This window comes from Monodelphis domestica, chromosome 3 (genome assembly GCF_027887165.1).
Source record: "Monodelphis domestica isolate mMonDom1 chromosome 3, mMonDom1.pri, whole genome shotgun sequence".
Lineage (NCBI taxonomy): Eukaryota > Metazoa > Chordata > Mammalia > Didelphimorphia > Didelphidae > Monodelphis > Monodelphis domestica.
In genome coordinates, this window is record NC_077229.1 from 319,269,189 (window position 1) to 319,295,276 (window position 26,088).

The 26,088-nt window shown below is 34.8% G+C and overlaps 1 protein-coding gene across 3 annotated transcripts in view; it reads left to right on the plus strand.

The window, feature by feature from the left end:
- C3H8orf34 (chromosome 3 C8orf34 homolog) overlaps nt 1-26,088 on the plus strand; it is a 463,675-nt gene that overhangs the window by 316,142 nt on the left and 121,445 nt on the right. For all 3 annotated transcript variants that reach the window (XM_007487223.3, XM_056824041.1, XM_056824042.1), the window contains one exon: nt 8,661-8,734. In XM_007487223.3, coding sequence (XP_007487285.2) covers nt 8,661-8,734 — 74 coding nt within the window. The remainder of the gene's footprint in view (nt 1-8,660; nt 8,735-26,088) is intronic.

Consider the following 26,088-nt stretch of genomic DNA (forward strand, 5'->3'; position numbering starts at 1 on the left):
AGACTCTATCATTCTCTCCCTCCTTTAAAATGTTTCAAATTAATCTTCTGAAACAACAATTCTATCATGTAATTCCTCTATTTTTTTCCTATTGCCTATTTCAGTGGTTCCCTCTTTGAGCAAAAGAAACTTTAAATATCTAAAAATTTCTTGGGTCACCATATAATTGTAGCTATATTATAAACTATTAATTGAATAAGTACATAATGACAAGAGGTAATGTGAATATTGTAAAACTTTTAGTTGAATCTGTATTCTATTAATCAATGAGAAGTGTGGCATATTGGATAGAGAGCTGCCTTCTTTAATAAGAACACCTTTGTTTAAGTCTTGCCTGTGACACATACTTGATGTATGTTCTTAGGCAAATCACTTAACGGCTTGTTGCCTAAGTTACAGAGTAAGACTCAAAATTACAGATCAGGTGGCTTATAGCAATGAAGTATTAAGACTTTCCCTCTTACATCCCCCTTTCACAAAGAAAAAAGAAAACTGTATAACTTAAAAAAATAGTAATATCTTTATATGTAATATATTTTTCAGGTTACATAAGACATATATACTTATTTGTGAATTTTCATGGGGTACATATTCATATACTCCTTAGAATGACCCTGTGTCCCCCTTGGGGTCCATGTTGATTGGGTTGGGAACTATTGACATACTAAATTAAGTTTAAATTCTTTCAGTCTCTTTTCTTTTTTCTTATTATGAACTTAATATGCAATGAAGAACAAGAAAGAAAGACTATAAAAGAGCTCTGCCCTTATGTAGGTACATTTTTAAAACTGCTAATCTTATTATTTTCATTGAGGCAAACTCAACATTTAAGGCCCTACATGCCCTGCCCCCAACCCATATTTTTCATTATAGATTCCACTCAAATTAGACTAATTTCTGTCCCTTGAATTTTCACTCCATGCACTTACACTTTTTTTTTCTTGATCAGGTCCCCAACTTTGCTTATTCCCTTTGCCTGATGATCCCCTCCCATAGATTTGTATCCACCTGTAAGACTCCTACCCATTCTACAAGACCCAGCACAAAAACTACTTTCTTGGCAAACTTTCTCAAATCCACATAACTTGATATGAATTTCTACCTCCTGCAAATTTAATTATGATTTCTGTTTGTGCCTTTCTTGTGGTGCTTATCATAATCTGCCTGGTAATATACTTGTTTGTATATTTGTATTATCTTTCCTAGTAGATTGTGAGCTCATTGAGGGCAGTATTTTATTTACCTTTGTATACCTCACAGTGCCTTGCACACAGTTCAATAAATATTTATTGCATGAATGGCTTAAAGGGAAATAAACCTCCTTTTTTTCAATCCAAAAGCACAATTTTGAAATCAAATGGATTTTATTGTCTCAATGGTCTGAAAAGTTTTGGTACTTAGATTTTTGTATCATGAATTCAGTTTTTAGTAGAGATTGACTACCACAAGGATTTTCAGGAAGTAATTTAAAGGTTTTCTAGGCAATGTAGAGACAAACTTGCTTTCTCTTTACTTGGGAGTTAAAAAATAAGGAAGTTATTTAAGTCCAACCCCTTGAGAGAAAAAGGAATGGTCTGTAGTATCTTTTCTCCTACATATATATTGGAGTGAATGTTGGGCAAAAATAATAAAACCTTATGTAATATAATCCATCTTTAAGAAAACACAAGCTACGGGTGATCTACAAAGTTGGTAGGGCTACAGTGATATCAATACTATTCATAGTCCAACCTAATTAAAATGGAAGGCTCTTTTTCAATTAGTTAGAAAAAGCACATTCTATTTATTTTTATTCATTTATATAATATCCTCTATTAAACTCTTCTGATACTACTCATGTGATATTTTTCTTAGGTTCTTGGAGGTTATATATGAGGAAACTATAAATGTTTTGGAATGTCCTGACATGCTAGAAAGTCTTTGGGTGTTGGCCAAGTGATAAACTCCAGTCATATTAGCCTAGTTAAGTTCAGAATCATCCAGAGATTGATAATGAGTGATGACATTTGGGGTCTTGGAAATTGTTGAGTATCATCTATTAAGTCTCAGAAGAAGAATTGAAGGGGTTAATGTAGTCAGGGTCAGAATGACAATATCATGGATCCTTGAAGTATGAAATAGCACACAGACGCAAAATAAGTAGAAGCTAGCATTTATATGACACTTTATAGTATACAAAATGCTTTATAGGTATTACCTCTATTTTTCCCCTTCCAATTCCGGAAGATATATTCTATTCTTCTCTCCATTTTATTAGAAATGGTAAGAAAATGGGGCAAATAAAGGTTAAGTGACTTGCCCAGGGACCCACAGTTACCCTCAACAAAGTCTTGAAAATCAGGTGCTATCTTGACTTACCTCAAATCCCAGAACTAGTAAGTCTGAGAGATCAGATATTTTTAACTTCAAATTGTTGCCTTAACTACTTTACACCTAGTTGTCCAAGGGCTAAAACTTTTATTGAAAAAAATTTTTTTTAAACCTTTACCTTCTGTCTTAGAATCAATACCACATATTGGTTCCAAAGCAGAAGAGCGGTAAGGGCTAGGCAGTGGGGGTTAAGTGACTTGCCCAGGGTCACACAGTTAGGAAGTCTCTGAGATCAGATTTGAACCCAGGACCTCCCATCTCTAAGCCTGGTTCTCAATTCACTGAGTCACCTAGCTGCCCCTGGCTAAAACTTTTATACAAATTGTGTTTGCAAACAGTAATACACTGGAGGTAAATGGGGCCACTAGGCAACACAATGGATTGAGAGCCAGATTTAAAGACAAGTCACTTCTTAGTTGTGTGGCCCCTAGCAAATCACTTGATCCCCATTGCCTAGCCCTTATCCCCCTTCTGCCTTGGAACCAAAATACAACATTGATTTTGAGATGGAAGATAATGGTTTAAAAAAATAACACATTGGAGGTTGAGCGGAGGAAGGTCCACAATGATACATTGTATTATTTCCAAAGTAGTAGTAACTAATTTCCACATTTAGACAGGTTTTTTGGTTGTTTTGAAGTTAATTTATAAAATCAATGATGAATTAAAAACACAAATTAATTAATTATTTTGATGATACAAACCATCTTTATTGTATAGAAAAAATGTAAGGGATGTTTAATAATTCAATGTCTGAAGAGTTTAAAAGAATAGCATGCAATCTGACATACCTCTAAAATACACGGGTTTCTTCATGAAATGTCTTATGGCTAAATGAGAGAAATAATAATAAGAATAATAATGGCAATGTTTCTCCAACCAAAGCTGACCAGAACACACGGGAAACACAAACTCTTAGCCAAAGCAATTCTAGATCCAATTTATGATAATAATAATCAATAGCTAGCATTATTATTATAATTATTTAGTGCTTGCAGACTTAAAATATTTTATCATTTGATCCTATGATATTATGATCCCTATTTAAGATGCTAAATGACTTGTTCAGGGTCACAACTTAAATCTCCTTATTGGAGGTGCAACATTCTATCCACTGCATAATTTAGCTCTGTCTAAAACAAAATAAAACAAACATGCATTTTGAAAGACAATTTTCTTTTTATTAAGGTATTTAACACAGTATGGCTATCCAAATCTAAGTAATGTTCATCAATATTATGCCCAAATGAAATAGTTAGAAGATGTAATATATAGGAAAATGAGAAGAAGATGCATACCACTAAGAGTTAACCAATGGGTATGAGGTTCTTGCTCAGCACGGGGGACCTAAAATCTTTGCTAATAATCAACTGCTTCTCAGCCAAGGAATGATGATGGTGCAGATGCACAGGTATTGTCAGAGGAGGGGTTATTCAGCAAAGGGCAGAGAAAGAAGGGGCAAGTAGAGTCACATGAGGGATGTAGAGTCAGTCAGCAGTTTGTCAAAATGACAGACTAAAGACGTCTATTGTCTTCCTTAGGCATGTATTTGACCATAACAAACCTTCCAAGGTATGTTGAACTAATCGACAACCACATACTTTTTGTGCTTTGTGTGAGCACGAATGGTACTGTCAGAAAGAATCAAGAAAGCATTACCAAGGATTATGCACTCTTAAGCAGGAAACAGAAAAGCTTGGGGCCATAGGTGATGTTTTCATCACAGCTACTGAAAGAGGGACAAGGGATTGAGAAAAAAAAAGAGGACATGGAATGAAAAAAATGCATTAGGATCTGAATTTTTTAGCGTAGTCCTTAAATATTGGAATTGTGTGCTCTTGAACAAAAATAGACTATATCTAACAAAGGGCAGTAAACGTGTTTTGTTTTTGTTTTTGTTTTTTTTAAAGAGGTTAAATAGAGTGGGTAGTGTTGCTGCCATACCTTTGAGATGAAAGATCCTTTTATTTGGAGAGGTGGCATGATTTAGTAAAAAGATCACTGAAATTAGAGTCAGAGAATTATGACTGAAATTATCATTATTAATGATTACCACAGCAAGAAGAGTGATAACTTTCAATTGTATGATACTTTAAATTTTAAAAGGATTTTATATATAACTCATTTGATCATCATAACAATCTCATAGAAAAGGCGCTATTTTAAAGCCCCTTTTACAAATGAGGAAACCAAGGGACAGAGAGTATATGCTCAGGATCACTCAGTTAGTAAGTGTCTCAGGCCTGATTTGAATTCAGGTCTTCCTGATTCCAGGTCCTGTGCTTTTTGCCCTTATACTTATTACTTGTGTTATGTAACTTCTCTGAGGTCCATTTCTCCTTTTATAGACTAGTTTAGAATAGATTTCAAAGGCCATTTCCAACCCTAAATCTGTGCTCCTAATTTCCTTATTTATATATACTGCCCAATGGACCAGCACTTAACTTCCAAATTCACCTATAATATGGATTTAGAATTGTTTAAAAAATCATAGAAAAGAGATCAAGTTTATGTAGCAAGAGTCAAGTCAGTCTCCCAAAACAAAGCTGATTACATGTGCTTAGGATTCTAGATTACTTCTAAAAGGATGGAGTCATTCTTTTTTTAATGTTATTTACTCAAACCACAATTCTGATATATTGCTATCAAGTGCCATTAATTGGTTTCCCAGTTTCATTTGAACAATTAACATAAAATTAGTTTCTACAAGGGAATATTTATTGTAAAAATTACTGGAAAAATAAAAGTACAAACACTCATCCCCAGGCCTTTTCTTATATATAACATATAACACATACTTTTTTTTTTCCCACTTACCACCTCAGTCTTTGGGAGAATGGTCTCAAACTGAAAGTAGCTTCATATCATATTCAGTCCCTCAAGTTAAAAGTAATGCAAATAAAACTTGATTCATCATGTGTCCATTTTCCTTTTGAAGAGCCAGTTGTTAAACCTTTATCACACTCCCCTTTCAAAAATCGACATGTTGCTTCTCAAGTACCATGTGGTGCTGGTGGGGAGATGAAGGTCTGATGCTTCTCTCCCAACTGAAGACTTAATTTTTGCATCCTCACTGGAAAACAGTGGTGTAGGAATAAGGACAAGACTTCACTTTTTGTCAATTGGTGACTAAATTTTAAACACATAGTAGTACTGCATTGGATACATGGACAATCAAAAAGACTTCTTGCCACCTGATTAATATATTGGAACCAATTACAGAATGTTTGTGCACACTACATAATTCATGTGGGGACTGTCCTATCTTAGCATACAGCATATTCTCATTAGACCAGTCCTTTTTTACAGTCACATATCATGTCTGATCTGGGCATGTACCTCCCTCCTGAACTTTCCAATTGTGTGTCTTCTCCCATTAGAATGTAAACTCTTGAGAGCAAAGAATGTTTAGCATTCTTGTATTTTTATCCCTTATGCTTAGTACAGTAAGTACTTAATGCATGTTTTTTCATTGATTCATTCATTTATTCAGTTATCTATAACTTCAAAATATAGAGAACTTTCTAAAGAGAATTTAGTTTTCCTAGAAAAATAATGGTCTAACTGGAAATTATTTTTTTTATTTCTTGAGTACTTTAGTAAATTTGATTCTTAAATTTAAAATTGTGAATTCAACAGTTCTAACATAGTGATGAGAGATGGATAGGCTGCCCTCTCAACCACAGCCCTAGTATGTGTGAATAATCTTCCTGGATTATCTGGTGGAATTCATGACTCAGCTTTTTCCTGTATTTTATTTTGGTGTCAGGTGGCCCTCCTGTCTCCTATCCTTTAGGGGAAGTGTGTAAGAGATAAGTTCTTGGAGAAAAGTCAGAGACTGCAGGTCTGGTTTGACCACATAACAAACTGGGGTGATGGAGATAAGTTAGAAGGTCACCAGAGGTGACACTAGTACATATTTTGTTCTGACAGATTAATGATGAGTCTTTGAACAATCCTGAGGGGTAGAGATAGAACTAGATTGAGGTTACTAAATCTTTGCTTTAATGCTTCCTTCCTTTGGCAATGTTTTATACTCTTGCTCTGGAACTGTCTTTCCCCCGTCCACAATCTTACATTCCTTTTTTTTCTTCCTGGGTATTGTAGATTCTAGAAAAAACCCCAAACTTTTATGGGTATGAGCTGTCCTCTTTCCTGGCGTTACTGCAACAAAGCAGGAGGTATTGTCTTCTGGGTGCTTTCTCTCACCTCTTTCCCTTCCCCAATTGAATTTACCTCTGGTCCCAGAATTCATAGTTAAAAGTCCATTGAAAGACATTTATAAGGGCATCTCCTCCTGAATATTATAAGGGGCATGGCCCAATTGGGCTCTTATATTCAACTAAGATCTAATGGAAAAAATCAAATTAACTAAATCTATCCTTATGATTAAAATGATGCAATATAAAATGTATTATATATTAAAAACATTGTTACCTTCTAGAATTTTTCAATTCAATTAATTATATTTGGTACAATTTCCTATTTATAATTCCTCTAAACCTTAGATGACATTAAAAAATTACAACTTAAAAATTAAATGAGCATTTCCATACACAAAGCAGAACACAGAAAGAGAATTAATACCAATCTCTATTTTTAACAACTTGCCTTTTAACTAGTATATAATAAACCTTGATTTTACTTTCAAACTATTCTTCTTGTCTCTGTGCTTCCTTTAAAATTTCTTTATTTTCTATTCTATATTTTTAAAAATGTTTCAATGGTCTGATTTTATTTTGAGGAGTAGAGGGAGGCATCATTATCCCTGATTCATTTTTGTCCTCACCTCCATTAAACAAATGATCTAAAGAAATGGGATAAGGGAAGTACCTTGTAACAAATTAGAACAATGCCACAAAATAAATCCATTCAATGACAGTGTCCAAAATATATGATTCAATACTTAGAATGCATTACTTCTTTGTCAGAAGGGAGGTAACATACTTTATTATGGAAACTCTAAAGATATGACTGGACATTGCTTTGATCAGAATTCTTCTGTCATTCAAGCTTTTTCTTTACAATTTTGCTGTCCTTTTAAGAAAATGAACTAACTTGTTTTTTATATTAAAGTTCCCAGGTATTTCCTTCCTTCTCCCGCCTTCACACTAGAAAAAGCATCATTTGACTACATATACTATGTCTTGCTTGTTTCTGTTCATCAGTTCTGTCTCTGAATAGATAAATGCAAGTTATTCCTCAAACAATATTTCTTTTGTTGTACATAATATCTCTTGGTTCTCTCATTTCACTTTCATACTTTCATGTAGGTCTTTCCATGTTTTTTTTGAAACTGGCTAGTCATTTCTTATGGCACAGTAGTATTCTATCACAATCATATGCCACAATTTGTTTGGCCAGTCCCTAATTGATGGACATTCTCTCAATTTTCAGTTCTTTGCCACCACAAAATAGCTGCTATAAATATTTTGGGACATATATGTTCTTTAATTTTTCCCATTCAGCTTAGGAAACAAATCTAATTCCACTGTATTGCTGTATCAAATGGTACACAAAGTTTTATAACTATTTGGCAAAAATTCTAGATTGCTCTCCAAAATGGTTAGATTAGTTCATAGTTCCACCAACAGTCTATGAGTGTCCCTACTTGTATTTTTTTCCTACTGCATTTACTCATTGTACTCTGAGTCAATTAATACTGCCCAGAATTTTCTGAAATAATTTCTTTTAACCCTTCTAAAAGCATAATTATAATGTATTACATCAATAGATTTATTAACTATTCCCTGATAGTTTTTATTCTCACAATCCAAATATTCACAATCCCAAGTCACCCCTTAAAATCTCATTCTTTTTCTCTCTTTCTCTATTACCAATTTAATCCCTTTTTAAGTGTCTGGAAGTTTGATGAGAATAGTGTTTTAAGGCTAATATTCTTGAAAAAAATTTTATTTCAGCTTTAGAATGGTAAAGTTTTCTTAATTTGCCTAGTCTAGATTTTAAAAACTAGATTTTTCACTTTCTTATAATCAAAGGATTACAAAGTTTGGTTCCCTCAGAGATTATGCACAACAATCATAGTTTTTAAGAAAGGAAGGTCATCTCCACTCCATATGAGCGTTGGACTTTTGAGGAAGAAATTATTCAAGTCTTAGCTTCAAATTATTATAAAATATCAACATAATTTTTCAGCAAGTTGCTATGGTTAATTTAACATCCTCCACATTGACAAGTGTATATTTACTAGCAGTCTAATTATCCTGAAAAATTATGACTGTAGTTACCATAGTAAATTATGAACATAATTTATTCATTTCTTCTTATAGAAACAGATTCTTTATGTGCAACTGAAGCAATGGAGGATGATGAATTTGAAAGTGCTTCTCAAATAATAGGACCTGTAAGTATTTCAATGAATCTTTGTCTATAGAATGAGTAATAGTTATGGACTTAATAGAAAATGGAACATTATTCTTTCAATGCTAGAAGGAATAGGATGATTTAATTATCTATGACAGCAAGAGGGGCTCTGTTGAAGTCAAAGAACATTTGAAAATATGAATGGTTCTGGACACAATGCATATTTTTGGCAATTTTAAAACCAATTAGTCATTCCTCTACATTAGATTGTAAACAAATTTTGTGCAAAGAGTCCATATTTTAGACATATGTAAATAGTGCTTATGTTAAATTCAAGTACAATTGAAGAAAAAGAAATGGGAATAAATATTTTCTTCCTAGACCCTCTTTCCTTCCAGGCTCTTTCTGCTACTTTTCTCTTCCCATTTTCCTATCTGTCATTCTCAAAACCCTTTACAATCTATGCTGAGCCACTAAGGTATGGAGGTACTCCAGGACATTACTCTCAGCCCTCTACTCTTTTTTCCCTAGATGGTTTTTCCTCTTAGTTACTTCTTTATCTTTCACTAATTCTATTAGCTCCTCTATGCTGATGATTCTGAAATCTCCCTAAGAATCCCTAAATATTGCTCCAATCATGTCTTAACTGCTTACTGTCTTCCCTAGGTTTGCATCACTTAAAAAAATTCATAGCCATACCCATATCTTCAAAGTCTTGCACTATATAGCACCATGTATCTGCAATACCCAAGGTTTTGGATATTTCTGATTTTATTCTTAATTGGATATCTATTTACCCTCAAGAGGTCTGTGGATAGTTCTTAGGGGTCCACATATTTGGATGAGGAAAATTACATCCCCTTTTCACTCATGTATAATTGACATTTGCAATTTCATTCGATTATGAATATAAACAACGAATAGTATTCTGCAAAGGGATCCAGAACTTCACCACACTGTCAAAGGAATCCATGAAAACACAAAGAAGTTAATAATTGTTGTATTAGATTCTCTAGTTGAGCTTGATTGTTATTCACACAGAATATTTTCTCCTCTAAATTATTCATTTCTATTAATCGTTCTATTCTGTAACTGAAGTAATTCTGTGGTATTTTGCTGAGATGGTATATGGAGACAATTTTCTTCTTCTTCCTCTATTTCTGTTTTAAAGTTCAACTAACCAAATTCCAGCATGGTATTTTTGTAGACAGGATAGATCAATGCTAGCACAGCAAGATAGAATTTGAATTGGTCAAAGAGCTGCCTGCTGTTTAATGCACACCTGAAAAACTATCATTTAATATTAACCTTGGAAAACATGTTTCCAGTGACAAGAGACAAAGGCCTGCTCTAGACCGTGGTGCGCTTACCAATGAATCAGTGATTTGAATGAAGCGATAGCACTGATCATTTCCTTCCCAGGTCCTCTAAGAGTTGTTCTATAGTCAAATCTTCTAGAAATATCTTGGTATTGGAAATCAAGTTGATCATTCCTTTAACTTCCATCCATAAAACTTAGAATTTGTACTTTTAAAGGACTCTATTCAAGTTTAATATAAGGACCCTGAATCCAACTATGCCCAGGTGGTAATGACTTTCACTAGGAAACTTAAACTTGGACTAGAGGTTCATTTTCCTTAGGTTAGAGAGATTACTTTTACAGATATGGAGTCCCCTCCAGCATTACGTTCTACCACTCCATGGGATAATAAAATGAAAAGTAAAGAAGGAAAGTGCTTGTTTTATCTAAATCTTGATGCTGAATTTAAATAGGACTTTTTTTTTTTTGCTTTCGTGCAGTAAAGAGAAAAAAAATCTTCAAAGCAAACTTTGAATCATGTTCTATAAAAATATAAACATGCAACAAATGCTGAAATCATTTAGTATGGTTTCCAACACATGCGGTCTCTATTTGCTAACTTTCCATGTTGACTATCAGATATTAGTGAGTGTGTGACTGTCTGGGACATTTTCCCCATTGGCTTAACTTGTTTTTGAATATTTTCTTCATATATGTGTGTTTGTCATGAATAAAAGAATTAAAAGTCTTTCAAGTTAGATTTTTAGAAATCTGAGAATAAGCAATCCCTTGATTTTGGCACTCCCTTCTCTTCTACCATCTCTTCAATCCTGTGTTCTGGAATTTTTGCTCAACACCCCTGCAGGCTATGTATATTAAAGTTGGACTGAATGTAAATCCTTTTAGTAAAAATGAAAAAAAAAAAGATTAAAATTTTATTCCAAGCGGGAGACATTGCTCGTGACTTTTCAGTTTCTTGAATTCAATAAGTAAAATTTCCTCAGTAATTTTAAAGTTTTTAGATTATTATCTTAACTTTTTAGGCTATTATAAAAACTTAGAAGTCAAAAGGACTTAGAGATCATCTAAGCCATTCTCCTTCTTGAAGCACAATTTCCCTCTCTGCTATCCAGCCAAAATAGTAGTCCAAACTCTTGCTACCTAATGAGTCAGTTGATTTAATTCTTGGATAGGTTTAGTTTTTAGGAAGCTCTTTCTATTGAATTGATATCTATCTTCTTTTAAAAAAATTATTTATTTTAAATTTTATTTAGTCAATTTAGAATATTTTCCTTGGTTAAAAGAGTCATGTTCTATCCCTCCCCTTCTGCCAACCCCTCCCATAGCCGGCTCACAATTCCACTGGGTTTTAAATGTGTCCTTGATCAAAACCCATTTCCATATTGTTGATATTTGCACTAGGATGTTCATTTAGAGTCTACATCCCCAATCATATCCCCTCGACCCATGTGATCAAGAAGTTGTTTCTCTTCTGTGTTTCTATTCCCACAGTTCTTTCACTGACTGTAGATAGTATTCTTTCTCATAAATCCCTCCAAATTGTTCTGGATAATTGCATCACTGCTAGTAGAGAAGTCCATTACATTCAATTGTGCCACAGTGTATCTGCATCAGTTCCTGGAGGTCCTTCCAGTTCATATGGAATTCCTCCAGTTCATGATTCCATTGAGCACAATAGTATTCCATCACCAACATATACCACAATTTGTTCAGCATTCCCCAATTGAAGGGCATCCCCTCATTTTCCAATCTTTTGCCACCACAAAGAGCACAGGTATGAATATTCTTGTACATGTCTTTTTCCTTAATACCTCTTTGAGGTACAAACCCAGCAGTGCTATGGCTGGATCAAAAGGCAGACAGACTTTTAGTGCCCTTTGGGCATAGTTCCAAATTGCCCTCCAGAGATATCTATCTTCTTATAACTTCTAGCACTTGATCTTTGTTCTTGTCTTTGAGGTTAACTAGAATTAATCTCTCTTCTACTTCACTTCAGCAGTACTTCAAATATATGAAATCTATGATTATGAAATGTTACAAAATTTCTGAAGTGATATCTAGATTTTGTTCAGTTAGAGAAATAATTCTTGTTACCTCCTTCAGTTTTAAATTCATTTTTAATCGAGTGTCTTCCAAGTAGATAGGAAAAGATACGATAGACTTTATGATTTTCTTTCGCCTAAAGGTTCCCATTATACTTTTTCCCTTCATCTGTAGAATGATACTTAAACATACACAAGCTCTTTTTCTGGTGAACATTTATCACATGGTTTAGTTTAACTACAACATACCATAATCTGACTTTCTCAACTCCTGATTCTTGGTTCCTTAAGAGAGTTGATAGTCTTCCTTTCAAAATAAGTACAAGATTTGTGTGTGTGTGTGTGTGTGTGATAGAGAGAGAGAGAGAGAGAGAGAGAGAGAGAGAGAGAGAGAGAGAGAGAGAGAGAGAGAGAAATAGAGAGAGAGAGAGAGAGAGGATGATCCAAAACATCTCCTTTTATACTATAATTAAGCATCTGTTATGTATGGCACTTAAAAAAATGGTTGGCCCTAAATCCCACATGAGCACTTGGTTGTATTCAATATTTATCCACATAGATAATACTTAGGTACTTCTTTGGGGCATCTAGGTGGCACAGTGGACTAAGTGATAAGCCTAGAGTCAGGGAGAGTTGTGTTCAAATTCAACATCACATACTTCTATCTATATGACCCTGTTTCCCTCAATCTCATTTGTAAAATAAACTGGAGAGCAAAATGGGCAAACCACTCCAATATTCTTCCAAGAAACCCACAGGTCATAAAAACTTGGACATTATGGAAACTTTTTTTTTTAGTCTCCTTGCTTACATTTTATTTAAAATTTTTCATCTATATTTATTTATTTATTTACTTGTTCATTCATTCATTCATTCATTCATTCATTTATTTATTTATTTGTTTTTTCACTTTAAACATTATTTTATTTAGTCATTTCCAAACATTATTCATTGGAAACAAAGATCATTTTCTTTTCCTCCCTCCTCCCTTCCCACCACCTCTCCCATAGCCAATGCACCATTCCACTGGGTATCACATGTGTTTTTGGTTCCAACCCATTTCCATGTTGTTGGTATTTGCATTAGAGTGTTCATTTAGAGTCTCTCCTCAGTCGTATCCCCTTCCCCCCCTGTAGTCCAGCAGTTGCTTTTCCTCGGTGTTTTTACTCCCATATTTATCCTCTGCTTGTGGATAGTGTTTTTTAGATCCCTGCAGATTGTTCAGGGACATTGCATTGACACTAATGGAGAAGTCCATTACCTTCGATTGTACCACAGTATATCAGTCTCTGTGTACAATGTTTTCCTGGTTCTTCTCCTCTCACTCTGCATCACGTCCTGGAGGTTATTCCAGTCCCGATGGAATTCCTCCACTTTATTATTCCTTTTAGCACAATAGTATTCCTTCACCAGCATATACCACAATTTGTTCAGCCATTCCCCAATTGAAGGGCATCCCCTCATTTTCCAATTTTTGGCCACCACAAAGAGTGCAGCTATGAATATTCTTGTACAAGTCTTTTTACTTATTGTCTCTTTGGGGTACAAACCCAGCAGTGCTATGGCTGGATCAAAGGGCAGACAGTCTTTTATCGCCCTTTGGGCATAGTTCCAAATTGCCCTCCAGAATGGTTGGATCAATTCACAACTCCACCAGCAATGAATTAATGTCCTGACTTTGCCACATCCCCTCCAGCATACATTACTTTCCTTTTCTGTCATGTTAGCCAATCTGCTAGGTGTGAGGTGATACCTCAGGGTTGTTTTGATTTGCATCTCTCTGATTATAAGAGATGTAGAACACTTTTTCATGTGCTTATGAATAGTTTTGATTTCTTTGGCTGCAAACTGCCTGTTCATGTCCTTTGCCCATTTATCAATTGGAGAATGGCTTGATTTTTTTTGTAAAATTGATTTAGCTCTTTATAAATTTGAGTAATTAGACCTTTGTTAAAGTTTTTTATGAAGATTGTTTCCCAATTTGTTGCTTCCCTTCTTATTTTAGTTACATTGGTTTTGTTTGTACAGAAACTTTTTAATTTGATGTATTCCATATTATTTATTTTGCATTTTGTGACTCTTTCTAAGTCTTCCTTGGTTTTAAAGCCTCTCTCTTCCCAAAGGTCTGACATGTATACTATTCTGTGTTCACCTAATTTACTTATAGTTTCCTTCTTTATGTTCAAGTCATTCACCCATTTGGAATTTATCTTGGTGTAGGGTGTGAGGTGTTGATCTAAACCTAATCTTTCCCACACTGTCCTCCAATTTTCCCAGCAGTTTTTATGAAATAGTGGATTTTTGTCCCAAAAGCTGGGATCTTTGGGTTTGTCATATACTGTCTTGCTGAGGTCACTTACCCCGAGTCTATTCCACTGATCCTACTTTCTGTCTCAGCCAGTACCAAATTGTTTTGATGACCGCTGCTTTATAATATAGTCTGAGATCTGGGACTGCAAGGCCACCTTCCTTTGTATTTTTTTCATTATTTCCCTGGATATCTTTGATCCTTTGTTCTTCCAAATGAACTTTGTTATGGTTTTTTCTACATCAGCAAAAAATTTTTTGGAAGTTCCATGGGTATGGCACTAAATAGATATATGAGTTTGGGTAGGATGGTCATTTTTATTATATTGGCTCATCCTACCCATGAGCAGTTAATGTTTTTCCAATTGTTCAAGTCTAGTTTTAGTTGTGTGGAGAGTGTTTTGTAGTTGTGTTCATAAAGTTCCTGTTTTTGTCTCAGGAGATAGATTCCTAAGTATTCTATGTTGTCTAAGGTAATTTTGAATGGGATTTCTCTTTCTAGTTCTTGCTGCTGAGCTGTGTTGGAAATATATAGAAATGCTGATGACTTATGTGGTTTATTTTGTATCCTGCAACTTTGCTAAAGTTGTTGATTATTTCAATTAGCTTTTTGTTTGAATCTCTAGGATTCTTTAAGTAGACCATCATGTCATCTGCAAAGAGGGATAACTTGGTCTCCTCCTTGCCTATTTTAATGCCTTCAATTTCTTTTTCTTCTCTAATTGCTACTGCTAGTGTTTCTAGTACAATGTCAAATAATAGAGGTGATAATGGGCATCCTTGTTTCACTCCTGATCTTAATGGGAATGCCTCTAGTTTATCCCCATTGCAGATAATATTAGTTGATGGTTTTAGATATATGCTGTTTATTATTTTTAGGAATAACCCTTCTATTCCTATGCTTTCTGGTGTTTTTAATAGGAATGGGTGTTGTATTTTATCAAAGGCTTTTTCTGCATCTATTGAAATAATCATGTGATTTTTGTTGGTTTGCTTGTTGATGTGGTCAATTATGTGGGTGGTTTTCCTAATATTGAACCAGCCCTGCATCCCTGGTATAAATCCTACTTGCTCATGGTGAATGACTCTTCTGATCACTTGCTGGAGTCTTTTTGCTAGTATCCTATTTAAGATTTTTGCATCTATATTCATTAGGGAGATTGGTCTATAATTTTCTTTTCTCTGTTTTTGGCCTGCCTGATTTTGGAATTAGTACCATGTTTGTATCATAATAGGAATTTGGTAGAACTCCCTCTTTACTTATTATGTCAAATAGTTTGTATAGTATTGGGGTTAGTTGTTCTTTGAATGTTTGATAGAATTCACTGGTGAATCCATCAGGCCCTGGGGATTTTTTCTTAGGAAGTTCTTTGATGGCCTGTTGGATTTCTTTTTCTGATATGGGTTTATTTAAGAAATCTATTTCTTCTTCTGTTAGTCTAGGAAATTTATATTTTTGTAAATATTCATCCATATCACCTAGGTTGGTAAATTTATTGCCATATAGTTGCGAAAAGTAGTTTTTAATGATTGCCTTAATTTCCTCTTCGTTGGAGGTGAGGTCCCCCTTTTCATCCTTGATGCTGTGAATTTGCCTTTCTTCTTTCCTTTTTTTTAATTAGATTGATCAGTACTTTGTCTATTTTTTCTGTTTTTTCAAAGTACCAGCTTCTAGTCTTGTTTATTAATGCAATAGTTCTATCACTTTTGGTTTTATTAATTTCTCCCTTAATTTTTAGGATCTCAAGTTTGGTTTTCTTCTGGGGGTTTTTCATTTGTTTGTTCTCAAGTTTTTTGATTTGCATTTCCAATTCATTGATCTCTGCCCTCCCTAATTTATTAATATATGCACTCATGGATATGAATTTTCCTCTAAGTACTGCTTTGGCTGCATCCAATAAGGTTTGAAAGGATGTCTCACCATTGTCATTTTCCTCAATGAAATTATTAATTGTTTCTATGATTTCTTCTCCAACTAACCGATTTTGGAGTATCATATTATTTAATTTCCAATTAATTTTTGATTTGGCTCTCCATGTACCCTTTCCGATCAATATTTTTATTGCTTTATGATCTGAAAAGGTTGCATTTATTATTTCTGCTTTTCTGCATTTGAGTGCCATGTTTCTGTGGCCTATTGTATGATATATTTTTGTGAATTTGCCATGTGGTGCTGAGAAGAAGGTGTATTCCTTTTTGTCCCTATATATTTTTCTCCATATGTCTATTAACTGTAAGTTTTCTAAGATTTCATTCACCTCTTTTACCTCTTTCTTATTTATTTTTTGGTTTGATTTATTTAAATTTGATAGTGGTTGGTTCAAGTCTCCCACTAATATGGTTTTACTGTCTATTTCCTCCTTCAATTCTCCTAGTTTCTCCATTAAAAATTTGGATGCTATAACATTTGGTGCATACATGTTGAATATTTCCTCATTGTCTATACTCCCTTTTAACAGAATATATTTACCTTCCCTATCCCTTTTGATCAAGTCTATTTTTGCTTTGGCTTTGTCAGATATCATGATTGCCACTCCTACCTTCTTTCTGTCAGTTGAAGCCCAATAGGTCTTGCTCCAACCTTTAATTCTGACCTTGTGAGTATCAACCCGCCTCATATGTGTTTCTTGAAGACAACAAATGGTAGAGTTTTGGGTTCTAATCCAATCTGCTATTTGTCTACGTTTTATGGGTGCGTTCATCCCATTCATGTTCAAAGTTATGATTGTCACTTGTGGATTCCCTGGCATTTTGATATCTTCCCTTAGTTCTGACCTTTCTTCTTTAGCTATATCCTTTTGAACCACTGATTTAGTTTAGGTAAGTCCCCGTAGTCCCCTCCCTTGATATGCTTCCCTTTCTAGCCCCTCCATTTTTATGCTCCCTTCCCCTACCCCCTCTCTTTCCCTCCCTTTTTTATACTCCCTCCCCCTTCCCCTTCTTGATTTTCCTTTCTTTCTTACCCTGTTGGATAAGATAGAATTCAAGATCCCACTGGATCTAGATGTTCTTCCCTCTCAGATTTGATTTCACTGAGAGTAAGGTTTAAGTAATTCCACTTCACATTCTCTTCCTCTCCTTCTCATATGAGAGTTCTTCCCCTCCCCTTCCCATGTGTATCTTTGTATGGGAAAGATTATTCTATTTAGTCCACCCCTATTTCTTTAAGTAAATGTTAGTATTATCGATGAACCCCCCCTCCCTTTTTCTTTCTTTACCCCACTTTCACCAAATCTTCTTGATGCCCCAATCTTTCCCTATGCATGATTCTTCTAACTACTCTTATGATGCATACAATTTTTGAGAGTTACACAAAATATTTTCCCCACATATTAATATATATAATTTGATGTAAATGTAGTCCTTATAGAAGAGAGTTTGACTTAAAGAAAAAGATAAGATTAATCTCCTTTTCCCTTTCTTTCATATTTACCTTTTCATGTTTCTCTTGCTTTCTGTGATTGGATGTCAAATTTTACACCAAGTTCTGGTCTTTTCTTAGCAAATGCTTGGAAATCTTCTATTTTGTTGAATGCCCATACTTTCCCCTGGAAGTATATAGTCAGTTTTGCTGGGTAGTTGATTCTTGGTTGGAGACCTAGCTCTCTTTCCTTTCTAAACATCGTGTTCCATGCTTTGCTGTCTCTTAGTGTGTTAGCTGCTAAGTCCTGTGTGATCCTTATGGGAGCCCCCCCCCCCCATATCTGATGCTCATCTTCTTGGCTTCTTGTAGGATTTTCTCCTTTTCTTGGAAGCTCTTGAATTTGGCGATTATATTCCTGGGGGTTGACTTTTGGGGATTTAGTATAAAGGGTGTTCTACGAACCCTTTCTATTTCTATTTTGCCCCCTTGCTCCAGAACAGGTGGGCAATTTTCTTCTATAATCTCCTGTAGAATAGCATCGAGATTTTTGTTTATATCTGTTTTTTTGGGGGAGACCAATAATTTTGAGGTTGTCTCTTCTTCCTCTGTTTTCCAAGTCTGTGACCTTTTCAGTGAGATATTTTATGTTTTTTTCTAATTCATTAATTTTTTGGCTTTGCTTTATTGATTATTGCTGTTTTGTAATCACACTGTCTTCCATTTGCTTAATTCTGGTCGTTAGGGACTGGTTTTGCTTTTCAGCTTTGTCTGCCCTTCTATTAGATGCTTCCAGCTCTTTCTCCAATTGTGAAGTCTTGTCTATCAGACTGCTGATCTCTTTCTCCCATTTTTTTCCCAAAAGGTTTCCATCTTTTGGGTAAGCTCCAGTTTGAGATCTTCCAGAGCTTGTGGATAGTTTCCATTTTGGGAGGCATGTTCTGATTTTGTTTGGATTTCATCCTCATTCTCTTCTTTTCCTTGGGTACTCCCACCATAAAAGTTTTCAATAGTCACCTTTTCCCCCCCTTTCTTCTTGGAGGCTTGATTTTGGGCCGTGTGAGTCATCCCTTTGGTGGTTTTATTCCACTTTCTTTTTTGGTCTGGGGTCTGGGTGATATGGGCGGGTTTTCTGTGAATTTAGGTTGCCTCAGACTAGTTCTTCCCAGCCTCCGAGTTTTCTTAGAGCACAGGCCCCTGTTTTCAGCCCAACCACCCAGGTGTTCAGCGTGGCCTGCCCAGGTGTTCAGCTCTGCCCAGGTGCTCAGGGCAACCGTCCTGGAGCTTAGCTCCGCAGCCCCCTGTGATCAGTGCAGGATTCTCCAGTGAAACCTCCCTGAGAGGTCTTTTCCTTGCAGTCTTTAGATCCCAAGGACCCTGGTGTGCCCCCCCCCCAGACAGAGAAGCTACTCACTCACTAGCTGTCCATTGAGTGCTCTGATAGCTTACTCTGGTTTGGTGGGGTTGTGGGGGAGGAGGGGGGCTCAGTTTACATTTTTGTGCAAGCTTTTCCTCCTTCTTATAGTGTGGAAATGTTCAAACCCCATGTACCTTAGTTTCTGTGGGGGTACTGCAGAGTCCCTCTGTTCTTTCAAAGGTGATTTTTATGCTCTTTTGAGGTAGTCTATTTCGTTCAGTGCCGGGGAGAGGAAGCGAGTTGCATCTAGATTGCAGCCATGTTTACCCGGACGTCCCCATAATGGAAATTTTTAAACAATAACACACACACACACACACACACACACACACACACACACACACACACACACATATATATATATATATTACATACACATATATGCATACAAATATATAACTTTTCAAAAGCACTTCATATGAAATAAAAACATAGTGGAGTTGTACAAAAGACATGATATCAAAATGGCTCAAAGCCATTTAGTGACGCACTTGGTATTTCAAGGCAAAATGTTTTGAGTTGAATTGGCTAAAGTTGAGTTATATAAGTCAAAATGCGATTAATTTTTGGCCTATTCACAGCATTTATGTATGTTTATGTATACATTACAATGCATTCATGACTATATCTATGTATGTTTTTATTTTTCATCATTTCGGATGCATCTGCCTTCTTCAAGACCCCATTTTGGTTTTTCTAGGCAAAGATACTGGAGGACTCTGTTGTTTCCTTCTTCAAATCATTTTACAGATGAAGAATCTCTCTCATATATACCTATCTATATGTACTTAGAAATATACACACACATGATAGTTATATAAGCATATCAATCTATACCTATATATACATATATAATGATATGGATTTATATAAATATAGGAATAGAGATTATATAAATGTATAACAAGTGAAAAAATGAAAACAGCTCAAGTAACGGGATGTGTTTGGTGCTACTGAATTCAATTTGTAAAAAAGCATTTATTAAGTACTCACTATGTTCTACATACTGTGAATGGACCAAAAATGAATTCATGCCATTTCATAGGGGAGCAGGATAATTCATCTTTAACTAATTCACTTCAGAATATTTTGCCTTGAAGTTCCAAATATATAACTGAATTTCTTTCAGTCATTTTTAACACATCTTCTTAATAGTTTTATTTCATTTCCATTTCAAGTGAAGTGCTTTAACTAACTGGCTTAAGAAAAGATTGGATAAGAGGCTAATTTCTGAGTTAGTCCTGTCTTTATTACCACCTTTTGAAATCTGTCTTTCAGTTTCTGTAACTTTAAAGACATTTTCCTGAAATTGTTCTAATATCATATTCAGTTGATTGATAACTTAAATGATGAATTCTACAAAATGAATAATCTGTACCTTTCTGTAGACTTTTTAAAAAATGTGTTTTTGATTTGCTTTGTTGCTGTTGTTTCAAGACCAAATCATTCTAGCATTGTAAGGGACACCAATATTAAAATTCTCTCAGTTCTTGCAAATTAGCAGCTCTTTGGATGCTTGGAGTCTTGTAGAATCCTTGGAGGCATGGAGATCTTAAATGATTTGTCCATAATAATTACACAGTTAGTATATGTTAGAAGTAGGACTTGAATCTAGGTCTTCCAAACTTTAAGATTGGCCCCATGTCTGTCCTCCCATACTCTCTCTCTAATCAATAACAAAATGATTTATTTTGTGTGAAGGTATAAACTTTATTTCCTGGGCATCTGGCAGAGTAGTATATCACATCATTATAAAAGAAGAATTTATACATTGTATTCAGAGATTTCTTCTATTTATCATTTCTCTAGCTTCAGTTCTTATATTAACTCTTGGAGCCAAAGCCATTCTCCTTCTATACCTCCCATCTCCCTTCTCTCCCACACCCCACACTCATATGATGGAAAACCCTTACTTATTTCTGACAGTTCTATAACCTGAATTCTTAAGCCACTGATGTTCTGGATAGGGTCACTGAGATGAGAACATGCCATCTTCTACAACTCCTGGCTTCTGTGTGATCCTCTGGTGTTACAGTTCAAGCCTTTGGCTTAGTCAGTCATCTAGCAAGTATTAAATACCACTTTGAGCAAGATATTGGGCAAATGCACTCCTTGTGGTGGCAAAAAATTGGAAAATGAGGAGATGCCCTTCAATTAGGGAATGACTGAACAAATTGTGGTATATGTTGGTGATGGAATCTATTGTGCTCAATGGAATCATAAACTGAAGGAATTCCATATGAACTGGAAGGACTTCAAGGAACTGATGCAGAGTGAAAGGAGCAGAACCAGAACATTGTACACAGAGACTGATACACTGTGGCACAATTGAATGTAATGGACTTCTGTACTAGCAGCAATGCAATGACCCAGGACAATTCTGAGGGACTTCTGAGAAAGAACGCTATCCACATTCAGAGGAAGAACTGTGGAATCAACATTAGAAAAATACATGATTGACCACATAATGTGATAGTGATGTGATTAGGATTTTGATATTAAAGAATTGCTCTACTGTAAATATGAAAAACATGGAAATAGGTTTTGAACAATGATACTTGTATAATCCAGTGAAACTGCTTGTCAGCTCCAGGAAGGGGTGGGGGAATCATGAATCATGAAACCATGGAAAAATATTATAAATAAAAATTTTAAAATTTTAAAAAAGACACTGTGCTTAGTCCTGGAATCTCCTTCCTCAATTTCTTCTTGCATGAGAATTGGCTCCTGGGAAGCCCTAATCAGATGGTAGAGGTCTCAGGCTTTTTTTTTTTTTTTTCTATAAGGCACTTTGGCAGTAGTACCTAGGTGCTAAGCTAATCTACTCTGATGTGGAGTTTGAAAGGAGTTATTACTTCAGATCACCTTGGATGATTCCCAGCACCCAGCTTATTGCTGTGATTCTTTAAAATTTTTTATTTATTTATTTTCAAATTTTATTTAGTCAATTTAGAATATTATTCCTTGGTTACAAGAATCATATTCATTCTCTCGCTCCCCTACTACTACCCTTCCCATAGCCCATGCGCAATTCCATTTCATGTGTCTTTGATCAGAACCTATTTCCATGTTGTTGTTTGCACTAGGATGTTCATTTAGAGTCTATATCCTCAATCATATCCCCCTCCACCCATATAATCAAGCAGTTGTTTCTCTTTGGTATTTCTACTCTCACAATTTTTCCTCTAAATGTGCATGCTGTTCTTTCTTGCAGATTCCTCTGGGTTGTTCAGGATCACTGTATTGCCACTAATGGAGAGGTCCATTACATTTGATTGTACCACAGTGTATTGGTCTCTGTGTATAAAGTTCTCCTGATTCTGCTCCTTTCACTCTGCATCACGTCCTGGAGGTTGTTCCAGTGCACATGGAATTCCTCCAGTTCATTATTCCTTTGAGCACAATAGTATTACACCACCAACATATATTACAATTTGTTCAGCCATGCCCCAATTGAAGGGCATCCCCTCATTGTCCAATTTTTTTGCCACCACAAAGAGAGCAGCTATGAATATTCTTGCACATGTCGTTTTCCTTATTATCTCTTTGGGGTAAAAACCCAGCAGTGCTTTGGTTGGATCAAAGGTCAGACAGTCTTTTAAGCACCCTTTGGGAATATTTCCAAATTGCCCTTCAGAATGGTTGGATCAGTTCATAACTCCACCAGCAGTGCATTAATGTCCCAACTTTGCCACATCCCCTCCAACATTCATTACTTTCCTTTGCTGTCATGTAGCCAATCTGCTAGGTGTGAGGTGATACCACAAAGTTGTTTTGATTTGCATCTCTCTGATCATAAGAGATTTAGAGCACTTTTTCATGTGCTTATTAATAGTTTTGATTTCTTTATCTGAAAATTGCCTATTCATGTCCCTTGCCCATTCATCAATTGGAGAATGGCTTGATTTTTTTGTATAATTGATTTAGCTCTTTATACATTTGAGTAATTAGACCTTTGTCAGAGGTTTTTGTTATGAAGATTGTTTCTCAATTTGTTGCTTCCCTTCTAATTTTGATTGCATTGGTTTTGTTTGTACAAAACCTTTTTAATTTGATGTAATCAAAATTATTTATTTTATATTTTCTCATTTTTTTCTAACTCTTGCTTGTTTTAAAAATCTTTCCTTTACCAAAGATCTGAGATGTATACTATTCTATGTTCACCTAATTTACTTATAATTTCCTTCTTTATATTCAAATCATTCACCCATTCTGAATTTATCTTGGTGTAGGGTGTGAGATGTTGATCCAAACCTAATCTCTCCCATACCATCTTCTAATTTTCTCAGCAGTTGTTATCAAATACTGGGTTTTGGTCTCAAAAGCTGGGATCTTTGGTCTTATCATAGACTGTCTTGCTGAGGTCACTTATCCCAAGTCTATTCCACTGATCCTTCTTTCTGTCTCTTAACCAATACCATATTGTTTTGATGACCACTGCTTTATAGTATAGTTTGAGATCTGGGACTGCAAGGCCACCTTCCTTCACATTTTTTTTTCATTATTTCCCTGGATATCCTTTATCTTTTCTTCTTCCAAATAAACATAGTAATGTTTTTTTTTTTTCTAATTCAGTAAAAAAATTTTTTTGGTAGTTCAATGGGCATGGCACTAAATGAGTAAATTTATTTTGGGTAGGATTGTCATTTTTACTATGTTAGCTCATCCTACCCATGAGCAATTGTTTTTCCAGTTGTTTAGATCTAGTTCTAATTGTGTGGAGAGTGTTTTGTAGTTGTGTTCATATAGTTCCTGTGTTTATCTTGGCAGATAGATTCCTAAGTATTTCATATTGTCTAGGATGATTTTAAATGGAATTTCTTTTTCTAATTCTTGCTGCTGAGATGTGTTGGAAATACATAGCAATGCTGTTGACTTATATGGGTTAATTTTGTATCCTGCAACTTTGCTAAAGTTGTTGATTATTTCGACTAGCTTTATAATTGACTCTCTAGGATTCTTTAAGTAGACCATCATATCATCTGCAAAGAGTGATAGCTTGGTCTTCTCACTGTCTATTTTAAAACCTTCAATTTCTTTTTCTTCTCTAATTGCTACTGCTAGTGTTTCTAGTACAATGTTAAACAATAAAGGTGATAATGGGCATTCTTGTTTCACTCCTCATCTTATAGGAAAGGCTTCTAGTTTATCCCCAATGCAGATGATGTTTGCAGAGGTTTTAGATGTATACAGTTTATTATTTTTAGGAAAGGACCTTCTATTACTATGCTTTCTCGTGTTTTCAATAGGAATGAGTGTTGTGTTTTGTTAAAGGCTTTTTCTTCATCTATTGAGAGAATTCCTGGTATAAATCCTACTTGATCATGGTGAATGACTCTTCTGATCACTTGTTGGAGTCTTTTTGCTAGTATCCTATATAAGATTTTTTCATCTATGTTCATTAAGGAGATTGTTCTGTAGTTCTCTTTCTCTGATTCTTTGGAATCAGTACCATATTTGTGTTGGAATTTGGTAGAATTCCTTCTTTGCTTATTCTGTCAAATAGTTTGTTTAATATTGGGATTAGTTGTTCTTTGAATGTTTGATAGAATTCATTTGAGAACCCATCTGGTCCTGGGAATTTTTTTAGGGAGTTCTTTGATATCTTCTTTAATTTCTTTTTCTGATATGGGGTTGTTTAGGTAATTTATTTCTTCCTCTGTTAGTCTGGGCAATTTATATTTTTTTAAATATTCATCCATATCACCTACATTGCCATATTTATTGCCATATTATTGGGCATAATAATTTTTAATTATTGCCTTAATTTCCTCTTTATTAGAGGTGAGGTCTCCCTTTTCATCTTGTCAATTTGCTTTTCTTCTTTCCTTTTTTAAATTAGATTGACCTGTACTTTTTCAAAGTACCAGCTTCTAGTCTTATTTATTAAATTAATAGTTCTTTAACTTTCAATTTTATCAATTTCTCTGTTCATTTTTAGGATCCCTAATTTAGTCTTCATCTGAGGATTTTTAATTTGTTCACTTTCTAGTTTTTTTTTAATTTGCATACTCAATTCTTTGACCTCTGCCCTCCTTAATTTGTTAATATATGAACTCAATGATATCAATTTCTCCCTGAGTACTTCTTTGGCTGCATCCCATAGATTTTGAAAGGTTGTCTCATCATTGTCATTTTCTTCAATGAAATTACTAATTGTTTCTATGATTTTTTCATTAACTAACCGATTTTGGAGAATCATATTGTTTAATTTCCAATTAATTTTTGATTTACCTCTCCATATACCCTTACTAATTATTATTTTCATTGCATTGTGATCTGAGAAGGTTGCATTTATTATTTCTGCTCTTTTGCACTTGTTTGAAATGTTTTTATGCCTTAATACATTGTCAATTTTTTATGAATGTACCATGTGCTGCTGAAAAGAAAGTATATTCCTTTTTGTCCCTATTTATTTCTCTCCACATATCTACTAACTCTAATTATTCTAAGATTTCATTCACTTCTCTTACCTCTTTCTTATTTATTTTTTGGTTTGGTTTATCTAGTTCTGATAGAGAAAGGTTCAGGTCTCCCACTAGTATGGTTCTTTTATCAATTTCATCCTTCAGCTCCACTAGTTTCTCCTTCAGAAATTTGGATGTTATGCCATTTCATGCATATATGTTGAGTACTGATATTTCTTCATTGTCTATACTGCCTTTTATTGGGGTATAATTAACTTCCCTATCTCTTTTGACTAGATCTATTTTTACTTTGGCTTTGTCAGATATCATGATTGCAACTCCTGCCTTCTTTTTATCAGTTGATGCCCAATAGATTTGGCTTCATCCTCTTACTTTCACCCTATTTGTGTCTACCTTCCTCATGAGTGTTTCTTGTAGATAGCATATGGTAGGGTTTGGGTTTCTTATCCACTCTGCTATTTGCTTGTGTTTTATGGGTGAGTTCATTCCATTCACATTCAGAGTTATGTTTACCAGCT